Below are 12,634 nucleotides of genomic sequence, written 5' to 3' on the forward strand. Positions count from 1 at the left end.
TTCCTGACCCCTAGCTGTGGCATTAGTACACTGACCTAATTGTATCTCTAGTTTCTCTAGGGAATTTTGAGAAGTTTCAGTAGTAATAATAATAAGCACCCATCACTTAGCAGATATTGACTGTTCACCAAACACCATGCAAAGAACTTTTGCTGTGAACCCATTTCTGCATTACATCAAGCCAGTGAGCTGGGAATCATGATCACAGTTTTAAAGGTGAGGATGTTGAGGTTTGGAGAAACTCACGTGTTCAATATCCTGTAGTTGCTAAGTGCTGAGCCTGGGATATCAACCAGATCAGCCTGATTCAGTAACTCATGCTCTTCAGTCACTGGACTCTGATGTGACCCTGCTCATGATGGACTCTGAAGCTATTGCACTAAGGAAGGAAATACCTCCCAGGATGCCTAAACCATTCAATAGTAATGTTGAAAAAAAGACTTAGGAGCTTCTTACTGTTCACTAGTTGCAGATCCACACATGATCATTTTGGGATGCACATGTTCCTTGAGTAGTCCTCATGTGCATGCACGCATGCTCAGTCGTGTCCTACTCTTTGCAACTCCATGACTGGAGCCCGCCAGGCCCCTCTGTCCATGGGATTCTCCAAGCGAGAATACTGCAGCGGGTTGCCATGCCCTCCTCCAGGGGATCTTCCCCACCCAGGGATCGAACCCACATCTCCTGCCTTGGCAGGTGGATTCTTTACTGCGCCACCTGGGAAGCCCAAGTAGTCCTTAGATTTGAGAAATAAACAGGCACAATTCCCACTCATTTGCCGCCCCAGCCACAGGATTAAGTGTCCAGTAAAATTAGCTATTGAAGTAAGCCCTAAAAAAGAGAAAAACCTTTCCTTCTCCAAAATCACTTTCTTCTTCATTATTTCACAACCATTTATTAAGCATGTTCTATATATGTGGCACAGCACTTTGCATTAGGAAGGCACACAATAAGATGTGGTAGCACTGTCAAAAATTTAGGAGGAGAGATGGATGCATTAAATTTATGTTATTCTTAATAATTCTTTTTCAAGGTCACACATTTTCCAGAGCTGATTTTAGCAAAAGTCTGAGTGATACCATGTAATGTCAGATTCCTAGAAATCTGCTATTCCAGCTACGCATGTGTGCTTGCATGCGTGCTAAGCCACTTCAGTTGTGTCTGACTTTTTGAAACCTCATGGACTGTAGCCCACCAGCCTCCTCTATCCATGGGATTCTCCAGGCAAGAATACTGGAATGGTTTGCCATTTCCTTCTGTACATTCCAGCTATACAGTTCCTTTAAGGATTGACTTGGATAAAAGATTTTTACTTGCATCAGTTTCTAACCCCCTTTAATAATGCTAGAATGTTGTCTCTTAATCGAATTATAAATATTTCTTTTCTTTGTAGTATTAGTGAATGAAAATAACTGTGGATGCTTTAGTTAGCCAAGGCTTATGGATCAAAGTTGCACCCTTGTGAACTGAATTTTTTTGTTCTTTTGTAAAACATCATGACAACAATAAATCAAAGTCCTAAAGCCTTCACTTTTCCCTACATTACTTTTCTATACATATATGTAAGTTTTTTTTAACTTTTTATTTTGAAGTAGAGTTGAGAATCCCAGGGACGGGGGGAGCCTTTTGGGCTGCCGTCTATGGGGTCACACAGAGACACGACTGAAGCGACTTAGCAGCAGCAGAGTTGATTAACATACTAATGTGATATTTTCAGGTGTACAGCAAAGTGATTCAGTTATACATATACTTGTGTCTGTTGTGGTGTTTGGTTTTTTCCAAATTCTTTTCCCATGTAGGTTGTTACATGAGCGGAGTTAACACTGAGCAGAGTTCCCTGTGCGCTACAGTAGGTCCTTGTCCCTTATCCACTTTAAACATAGCCATGTGGACATAAGCTTTGTATTGTGGTCTATCGCAACTGCTCACCATGTTGCCACATCATCTTCTTCATTATTACTTTAATGCCCATGTAATCATTCATCTTATTAATGTACTATAATTCACTTAACCTAAATTTTTAACAATAGGAAACTGGTTGTTTTCTACATTTTCCACTATTATAAATAACCTCTGGGTTGCACATTTGTGCATATAACTTCTTTCATTATTTTTAGAATATTTCCTTAGGATGCACTCCTAGAATGGGAATAGAGTCAATGAATGTGAATTTTTAGTATTTTTTAAATAAATTGACATTATTTTTCTAGCTTACAATGCCACCAGCAATATATTAATATTCTACTTTCATTACAGTCTTATCAGTAGTGTATATTATTTTATATTTAATACACTGAAATAGCACCTTTTGTCTCAAAAATCATATGTTTGAATGAAACACTTACTTATAAACTGTACATTCTCTCATGTTTTGAAAAGCCTGTTTTAAAGCCTAGGAATTTTTTTTTTTTTAAACAGTAAGAACTTTTGATTTCTCTCCATTGCCCAAGAGTTTGGGGTATTAAATAAAGCTAATACCAAAATTTTTTTCTGAGCAAAATATTCAATTGTGCTCTTTTATTAACTAATTAGTGAAAACCTGTGTATATTGTATAGGATCTGTAGGGAGTACTGAGATAAAAGGCAATTAGAAAATGAAGTTTGAAAAATTAGACAAATATATCTGTACCAGCGTTGCCAAGGTCAAGAGCACGTTTGCCATTCAAGTAGTTCAATCTGCTCAGGTTTTAATGACTTTCTCTACCTAATCGCTAACCTACTCAGCCAGTCTGCCTTTTCACCTAACAAAGGCAGGACGTCCATCTATACTGCTTCCAATATTTCCTTCTGGGTTTTATCCTAGGAAAGCTTCTTAGTGCAGAATGAAGTGCCCCCGGCTACCAACTATACACATTACGCCCCCTGAAATGCTTCCACATCATTCCCAATCTGATCTTCCAGATCCAGTAAATGCATGAAACCCCACAGTGTACAGCATGGGTTCCCAAACCACAGCCCTGTCATAGGGCCAAATGCCAGTTCCAAGGATCTGGTTTTCCCCCTCCTTGCATTCAAGTTCGCATGTCCCTGAGGCAAATATCTTCCACGCTCTGGGGGGAAAAAAAAGGAAGGACGTTCCAAGAATACAGCCCATCACTGTATTTGCCTCGGAGTTGAATCACCATCACCTCCACTAGAGCTTTCTCTTTGACCTAAGGATGTTAAGGTTTGTTTGAATATGATTATTGCTACATACCAGAATATGGGAATATAAAGAAATTTATCATGTTTTCTTCTTTTTCCTCTTACAGCCTCAGCCGAGGGTTCTCCATAAATGCAGTTAGCCTTCCAAGCTGCTGTCCTGCCAGTCAATACGAACATGGCCTGTTCCTCACAGAAAGACTAACTCATGGCACTGCCAGAAGATATCTTTGGAGCATTGACAGATTAACCAGATTAACTGAAAAGCCACCCATTCAGTCAAGATTACGGGCTTTGGAAAATCTTAGTTTGCTCTGGATTTTTAAATGAGGTGCATAATATACAGTGCCAACTTGTTCCAAGTGGTCATTGGCAGACCATTAGCTGGAAAATTGCTTCCAGTTTTCATCACTGTGCATAACTGAGGCTCCCTTTGGGGAGCTGTCTGTGCCCTTCACTACAGGTCCTGTTTTAGCATGGCAACTACTGGATTATATTATTATGTGTGCAGATGGCATGATGTGTTAGAAAAAAAATGACAGCAGTCCTGCAATCTCAGTGGAAGTGTTCACAATATTATGCCCTGGTAGGAATATAAATATGTCTCGATTGTGTTAGTTATGGTGTCTAAAGGTAGTCTGTCCAACTCTCCAGCACTTTACATGATAACCCTACACCGAAACGCATCAGCACGTTCAGTACATGTGAGAAGACAAGTCTTTTCTTCTTTCTTATAAATTTTGTCCTATTTTTGGCTCAGACTGTCCAAGGCAAGGCTCCACTCCCAGCATATACCCCATAGTTTGGGACAGATTGGTAAATATGGCCACAATACTGTTAGACTTAATCTCTTGACACTTTACTGGAGTTCTTACAGCACCAAAGGGAGATAAAGATGGGCCTGGGGAATGGTGGTCGTTTCCTCTTGTTTCTTCTTCTTGGGCACAGCTTACCACAAGCACATCCACACACTCAAACACAGGAGGCTTCTTTCTAATTGGCCAGTGTACATAGTCTCCCTTTCTATAGAAGAGTTTTTTCACCAAAAGTGGGGGGGGGAATGGCCATATTTTCATTTTAGACTATGATGCATTGATAGTAAGGACAGCAGAATAAAGTGGTGTGACTTTAACACTTTGGAAAACGCTTTAGGTCAAGTGTTGATCTCAGTTCTCTGAAGAGGAAAAAATAGCGTGACCCCCTGCATGTCTAGGGAAGCAAGAGTTTGCAACCACACACTAGGTTTCTTCCTCAGAAGAGAACCTACTAGTCCTTTTTAATCCTATCTGGAATTATACCCGTAACTAATGTTTTCTACTATGTTTTACAACAAAGCACAGTCCTGGGATGCCAGTCAGCCCAGTTATTGCTTGTCTTTAGGAATTAGAGGAATGTTCACGTTGACTGACCCTATATCATGCTTTAGGCATTTTTCCCCCTGAAAATGTAAAGTTGACTGAATCAGAAACTCAGCCAAGTATGTTCTATGTGCCCACAATCCCAGTCTGTGGCTCGCAGGCATAGGTGACTTTTCTTTAAATACATGTAACAACCCTGGGACCCAGCCAGCACAAGCAAGCTTGGCATTTTAGAGGGTCACCAGACACACACTCGTTGTCTGTTCTCCCCACATCTTTTCTCCCCTGGGGGTATCAGGAAATGCACAGCCCATTAGAAAACATCCCTGCCTGAGATTTGGAAGCTTGACAGGGAAGGAGGGAGATCCAAAGGTGATTCGGGTGAGTCACCGGGCCAGATGACTCACTGCGAGCCTGCAGGCTGTGGTGCCACAGAAGGGGGCTTCCAAGTGGGAACGCACAGGAGCTTCGGTCACCACCAAGATCTGGCCCTTTGGTGGGTCAGCATCAGGACCAACACTGTAATTCTTTACAGATCCAAAATGAAGAGGCCGAAGCCTGGCTGCCAATGCCCCTGGACACCTCAGTCTCCACCACCCATCTCCTGAGGTTCAATTCCAACAGCAGAGCCCACTGCAGTCTTTTGTTTCTTCCTTTCTTTAGAAATCAAGTGTCTATTGGGCATCTACTGTACGCAAGCATTGAGCTGGGGCACTATGGTTTACAAGGTAGACTCTCCCTGCCCTTATATCTCCTCCTCCCAAACACGACCCCAACCCCACCTTTTCCACAGTGAAAAGTGAATTCAGACAGCATTCACCCCTCCAGAGCAATGTGGGGGAGACGGTTGCGCACAGTTCCCGTGACTGAGGAAGCAGGCGGCAGAGGGGGAGGTAATGGACAGCATCAGGCCACGTATTTGCACCTGTACCGCCAACCTTTCCAGCACCCAGATTTAGTTGATGAGCACTTCCCAAAGCAAGTTTCAGTTGCTTCTCTTGATATCCACCCTGGTCACCTATATTCCCATCCCTTATACAGAAACAGCCATTCGTCATTATGCTGGCTTCTCTGGAAGCCCAGTTCTACAGCTAGTCCTGGGGACACAGAATTGGGCCTGAGGAACTCGACAGAGCTACTGCCAGGTGCTGAGATACTGTAGCTGGGAATGCATTGGTTTAGCTGGGAGCGTTAATGATTGTTAACACCCTTGGAAAACCGAACATGCTTTATGGAGCAGATAGATATTCATTAAATGATGGTGATTCATCCTTACTTTGGCTTTTGCAAAATATGAACAAGCAAATAAGTTGAGTTGTCTAGCCCTTTTCTTTTGAGTCAAAGTGTACTGGACAGTTATTTAAAGATAGTGGGTGAAGGTCTAAATAAGAGAGGGCAAAGATGGAGACAATGAAAGAGCCCCATTGAAGATGGCTTCTCTAAAAATGCCTTAATTCCTGGCACGTACCACATATTTGCATATGAACTACTACTGTTTTCCAAACTGTCAACCTCTGTTTGAAATCATTTGAGGGCATGGTGTTGGAAATGTGGTGGCTTGAATCCAGAACAGTCATGACCTAAACCAGCAAAATTGGAGAAACGATTTCCTTCTCAGCCTTGGCATTCTTTGTTCTGTGCTGACCCACAGTTACCCATGGCTACTTCCTGCTGTGTTGTACCTTCTTCCCAAGATGCGTGTAGGACATTTTACCTCCCAGAGATGGCTGTGTCGAGTTTTGTTTAGTAGGAGGCAGGAAATGGAGAGGAAGAATATAAAGGCTTTGATGTCTAAGGGCTGTAAACTGTTGATGCATTAACTTTTCCTCTTACTTGAACTTGTGCTGCACCTTTTATTAAAAGTCTGGCCTCTGCACTCACACAGGAAAGGCACTCTTGGGAATGAACAGAAACGAATACTTATCAGACTCTCTGGGGGTGCCAAGGCGGATAAGCTCAGTTCGGGCTCCAGAACTGAATTTAAATATGCAGAGCATCGGTGGTTCTGCTAGGGTAAAAAGCACATCACCCGAGGAGTTTAAGACGCAGCTGGGGGACAGAGACAGTATCAGCTTTCTTGTGGGTAATGGCATGTCTTTGATTGCCTGCTTAGGCTCTGTGAGGTGTGTAACTGCGCCATCCACTTCTACCTCCAGATTACAGGGAAATAACCCGGGTTCCCTCCAGAGTCCCTTCTCAGTTGCCCAGACAGAGGCGAATAGTCCTTCGTTCTGGGGGAATTAAGCCTCTTTTTTTAACCTTCAAAGGGAAAGGAATATCAACCTTACCTGAGAATATAAACGAAGGGTTAAAACCTCTAATAGATGCACTGCCTTGTTTCTTTCGAATGCTTTCTTTGTCTGCAAATGGCACATAATTGTTTTGGGATAGGAACAATACAAGTCTAATGGAAGAAAAGTTTTCAAGACCCCCTTAGTACTTTCGTCTTACCAAAACCTCCTCTTCCTGGGCATTAGCAGCTTCGTTCTTTGTGATGCTTTCCTCTGCATTCTTTAGAGTAATTTTGTTACTTGACAACTAGACTTAAAGCTGCCTGTCGTCTCTTTTTAAAAACTTAATCTTTAAAAAGACATCAATTCTTCTATGCCTTAAAGGCTGTTTTTATTCACCTCTCCGACACCCCCTCCACCTCACTTTCTTGCTTTTTTGTGTGTTTTTTTTTTTTTTCCTTTTAATCTCTTTCTTCTTTTCACATGGTTCCTTGGGTAGATTTCAAGTATTCTATGAAGAACTCAAACAGAGAATCATAGTTGTCACCTTTTTTTCCCCAGGACTGACTAAGAATTCCTTCTTAAGTTTGATCTTGGTGAAAGCTAGTTGCCCAAATAACACTGGGACAAGGATTCTGATCTGGGGGCGAGGTGGGGGGCTGGTGGTGGTGATGGCAGGTCAGTGCCGATAATCAAGACAAGGGCCGTGTGATCACAAGAGAGGACAGCCCAGGAGATGCACCTGCTCAGGACACAGCCAGGGACTCAGTTTCAAAGACAAGCAGGTCCTTCTTCTTAGTCTCCTGAGATGTGCATCTCATCCTGTAGCCAGAGAACTAGCTTATGAGTTCTGCTTTATCAATGCGAAATATTCCTGGCTCTGAGACACAGCTTCAAGGTCAAAGAGAACTGTGTTTGCATTGTTTTGCTCTGGTGACTTACTCCAGGAAGGAGATGGGGAGCCTTCTTTTGAAGGTGAACCACCTGTGGGAAGCTTAAGGAAAAATTAGCCAAGGAGGTTACACAGCCCTTAATGAAAAGCATGAAATAGAGTCTTCCCTGGAGATCTCATTGGGAAGATGGCTAGGAGCATGGCACCCTGGCTTCCTCTGACCATCATCTTGTCTCTGCAGGGAAAATTCTGGGCAAGTGCGGTAAGCACTAAGATCTGGCCTTTTCAGGGTGAAATTTGCCTGTGACAGATAGAAGTGCTGCTGAGTAGGGACTGGTTTTAGACATCCTACTCAACTGGAGAATTCCAGGGACAGAGAAGCCTGGCGGGCTACCATCCGTGGGGTCGCAGAGTTGGAAACGACTGAACGACGAACCCTGACTGACTCAGCAGCACAGACTGAGAAATTACCAACACAGAACAGCAGAAAAGGGGTACAGAAGGCACTGAAAATCTGGTTTCCATTGCCATATATAGGGCTGTTTTAAAACCTTGCAGAGCCCCAAGCATCCTTACTTCAGAGGTTCCCTTCCGCAATTATATCAAGCACTAGAAGGCACCAACAGCTCAGGCCTCATAAAATTTCAAAGTAACCATTGCATTGAATTGCAGGTGACTGGCTGACATTATAGATATTTAAACATTACTTCTGATTATACAATATCTTTTTCAGCTGTGGGAGCTAGTTGTGTGGGGTTTCATTGTTTCATTGTTTGTTTCGTTGTTGTCTTGTTTGGCAAACCTCCAACATTTACGGAAGCCTTAGAAAGCCTCTTAAAGCCAGGCCTTTTTGCCTAAAGGACAGTGATCGAAGCAGCCATTTGATGTAAACAAGGAGACTGTTAAATTAAGCCAAAGTTGGAGATACTAACACCTAAAATCTTTAAGGCTGGTTGCCTTCTGCATTGTTTATAGCCTTTTAAATTTCAGCCATTTGGATCAAAGGAAATAAATAGGTTGCTTTCACGTGGCCTTGGCACATTAGCACACACAACTACTACAGGTGGAATTCTAGGCTGGGTGGATGTGCCAAAGCGCACAAATCTGTCTCATGTGGTTGTATTTAATCACCACCACCCACCCCCCAATTCCGATGAAAATATATTCAAATGCTTTACTCACAAGAAAATTCTAAAATGAGACTCATTATTTAGATCATTGCTTCTCTCAGAGGAAGGGGTATTGATTTTGTGACATAACCTTGAAGAAAATCACCTGCCTTAAATACCTTGATGGTCGCTTCTGTTCCAGTCCACAAGCATACCCTGGTCTTCTCCCATCTCCTCAGAGGGCAGCCCGGCCTCCCTCTTAAGTAGCACACGTGTTATAAAGACCCCTTCTAAAGCTCTGAATAGACTCTCTTTTCAAGCATAATTCCAGAAATGCAGTTTGAACTTTGAGTACCATCTTGGTCCTTGATATGATTCCCTAAATCAATTCTAATTCTTTATATCTATTTTCAGAGTTTTTTTAAGCCACAATCAACTGCATTTGTATGTTTGCATTGGTCACTTCCCACTCACTCTGTCACAGCTTTTGAGCAAGCCTAGACAATAAAGAATCTGCCTGCAGTGCAAGAGACCAGGGTTCGATCCCTGGGTCGGAATGATCCCCTGGAGAAGGGAATGGCAACTCACTTCACTATTCTTGCCTGGAGAACCCCATGGACAGAGGAACCTGGTGGGCTACAGTCCATGGGGTCGCAAAGAATCGGAAACAACTGAGCAACTAACACCTTCACTTTTACACCAATTCCCATTTAAGACATTTGAGAAAAGACCAGAAATATTTCCCTGTGTACCAGCTGCAGAAGTTTTGAAGCCCATAACCAGGTTCTTTTTCACATCAAAAGGCCCCTGTTTATAGGTGGAAACCTTAAAGAGAAATGGGAGCATGCAAGGGGGTAGGATTCACATTTGAACACTGGAACCTTTGTCTTTTCCATCATAATCTCACTCTCCCATCACATCACCCTTCTCTTTCTAAAAGCAGTAGCCTCTTTGCTGAGTGAGTGTGGACCTCCCACTTGGGGTAGTCAGGGTTCCACTTGCTTAAATTCACTCAAAGAGAATGAGAAGGTTCTCAGGGGCACTGAGTGATTCCAACACCCCTACTTTTCCTTCCCCAGTCGAAAAATGCTATCCTTATGCGGCCAGGTTTGAGGAGACCGTGATTTAACAAGTGGAAGTTCCTACTTCAGAGAGCTAAGTAAAGCCAGCTTCTTGACCCTACCCTGTCTCAGTCGTGATTGGCACAGAAGCAACTCATTGGCTGAAAAGCCAAGGGAGCGCAAATGTTTGGAAACGAATTCCACTGTCATTCTTGTGTCACTCCATCACACCTGCTGTAGTTCCAGTTAGTCCAGCTATTTAACAGTGTTAGGTACCAAATTAAACAGCTGTACACAAAATTTTAGAGAATATCAGTATTGTAACACAATTATATATTATCCATCAAAAGTACCCGAGAAAAGAAAATATTGAACTGTTGTTTCCGTACTTGCATATTCTTGGGATTCTGTGGAGAGTGGCACTGCTCTGATAAAGGGGAAACCGTTTTGAATTCAAGAATACTTGGATTGAAGAGAAATTGCGCATCTCTCTGGGCCTTTGCTCATCTGTCTAGGATGTTACCTGTCCTGCCTTAGCAGACAGGATTGTTTGGAGGCCAAATTGAGCTAAGGGGAGAAGCTGTTCTGTATCACCAATGTCTGTGTATTCATCATGGTGAGCAGGGCTATGGGCTTTCATCAGTGAGTTCCTTTCCCTTGTTTTATGCCTTTCCCTCATAGCTGTTTTTACTGGGTCCATTCTGGGATGCTAAAAAGTAAAATGGTAAGAAAGTACCAATCAACGTTTTGGGGAAGCTACCAAATTATTTGAGGGAATGCTACTTAGGAAGAAACTTCAGTAGATGTTTTGGTACAACTTATAAAAAAGGTAAAGGTAACTCAAGCATGTTGTACACACACACAATACATGGGGGCTGGTCTGCAGAACCTATGGCCAGGGTGACCATTTATCTCCACCTCCCAAAGGTTTAGAGTGCTGTGACCGAGCTGAGGGAGAGAGTTCGGGCTGGGCTGAGCGCAGGTGAAGATTGCCAACCCTCAGGTTAAAGAAAGCCAATGAAGTTGATGAATTGCGGGTCACAGGAAACAGCCACATCGAACTTCCTAGATGAGCTGGTGTCTTTGTGCTAGGAAAGGAAGAGGAAGAAAAATCACACCATGTGAACTGAATATAAAATGAGTGCTTTCAGTTGCACATGAGTGGGAAAAATTCTGACCAAAAAAAAAGTTCACTATTTTACAAACACTTGCAAACATGGCTATAAAAGCACATTTCATAACACAAAAGCCTACGTAGATGGGAGACATTTTTATAGCTTCCTTAAGTGAGTAGTTAAACCAGCAGTCTGAAATCTCTTAGTCCCCTAAGAGTGGTTAATTAAATATTTTCCTTATTCATTGCCCACAACTGTGGGTTGTTGTTTTTTTTTCCTCTATGCACCCTAGAAAATTCCCAAGACTAGACTTAAGGAGGACACAAGCTGGTTATGTAGTAAAATAAGAGTGCCTTTTCTGTTGGATGTTCATTTTAGTTCCCTGAGTTCCCAGGGCATACAATGTTTAAAAACTTCTTTCTCTAAACATATGAATTATTGCACAACACGATTTTGAACTACCAATTTCCATATCTTAAGCAGCAATCGACTTGCCTATTCCCTTTGGGTCTTCTTTACATTTTTCTTATAATGTTTCCCTGTGTTCTGGGTTGTCCTCAAAAAGAGTTTCGGGGTGGGGGCATGATTCTTTCTAAATTGATAGAAATGAAACTACAGATTTTTGCCCCCTTGTATCTGTGAGCATGATCTCTATCAGGCTTGAAAATCTGCTTTATCATTTTTGTATATTTGACTATTTTGTATTCAGCATTACTTGATTCCTTATGTGCATGGCAATGTATTAAAATGTGGGATTTCTATTACCGTGTAAAAGTGTTTTGATTCTGATTTTCAACCTATATCCTTGGGAAAAAAAATTACATTAAACTTTTCATTTCTATTTTCTTCAGCTCATCAGCTTTGAAGAAGAAAAAAAGAAAGTTAACAGCATTTCACTTTCTCTGTGTTAGCTAATGATGCAATTCATGGTGGAAAATTGTCCTCAATTATGCTGTGTTTCCTGGAGAAATAATATATGTGGAATGAATCGGTGGCCTCCCTCCAGCTCCCAGCACACAGAATTCCCCCAGCACCAAATCCCACCAGCATGATGGCTATTACCATTGAACACTTTCATGTGGAGCACAGCTGGGTAAAAGACACAGGTCTGTTCCTCCACAGATACGCTAACACCCCGGAAAGAGATGGCATGACAGATCCTGGCCTGCCAATTCACTTTCACCCCAGAGAGTCTTAAGTGCTTATCATTGCGTGATTGATGGCATCCCCCAGCACCTCTATCTCCATCTCTCTCAGGTGATGACCAAGTGTCAGCTATCTGTATTTTATCAATTGAGATACCTTCAAGTAACACCTGCCTAAGAGATCGGGATACGAGGGCAGTTCTCTAGTTCAGCAAACATCTAGATATACTCCACTCTCAACCACGTATTTAAAAGACACCAACTATTTTTTTTTCCTCAAAAAAATCCACTGAGTAATACAATGCACCAAATATAAACAATAGACCATTTTATCTGCTCCAAACTCCCATTTTCACCCTTCCCTTTCTCAAGAAAACATTGTCGTGAGTACTTGCAGCCACTATGACTTTGCTGAATATGATAAATTGCCTCAGTTGATATTAGACACTTCCTTCCCCAGAAGGAAAAAGGACCGCAGTGTGAATCACATGAAAAGAAAGGAAACACTCACCGCCTTTTTTTTTTCATTATTACATGTTTACAAAGAATCTAGTGTTTGGGGCGATTTGAGCGTTTTTGTTT

General features: G+C 42.1%; 1 protein-coding gene across 2 annotated transcripts in view; it reads left to right on the plus strand.

The window, feature by feature from the left end:
- Positions 1–11,668, plus strand: part of SAMD12 (sterile alpha motif domain containing 12) — a 457,253-nt gene extending 445,585 nt beyond the window's left edge. For both annotated transcript variants that reach the window (XM_040262017.1, XM_040262015.1), the window contains one exon: positions 3,252–11,668. In XM_040262017.1, coding sequence (XP_040117951.1) covers positions 3,252–3,274 — 23 coding nt within the window. In that variant the 3' untranslated portion in view covers positions 3,275–11,668. The remainder of the gene's footprint in view (positions 1–3,251) is intronic.
- The last annotated feature ends 966 nt before the right edge of the window (positions 11,669–12,634 follow it).

Source organism: Oryx dammah, unplaced genomic scaffold (genome assembly GCF_014754425.2).
Source record: "Oryx dammah isolate SB20612 unplaced genomic scaffold, SCBI_Odam_1.1 HiC_scaffold_19, whole genome shotgun sequence".
Lineage (NCBI taxonomy): Eukaryota > Metazoa > Chordata > Mammalia > Artiodactyla > Bovidae > Oryx > Oryx dammah.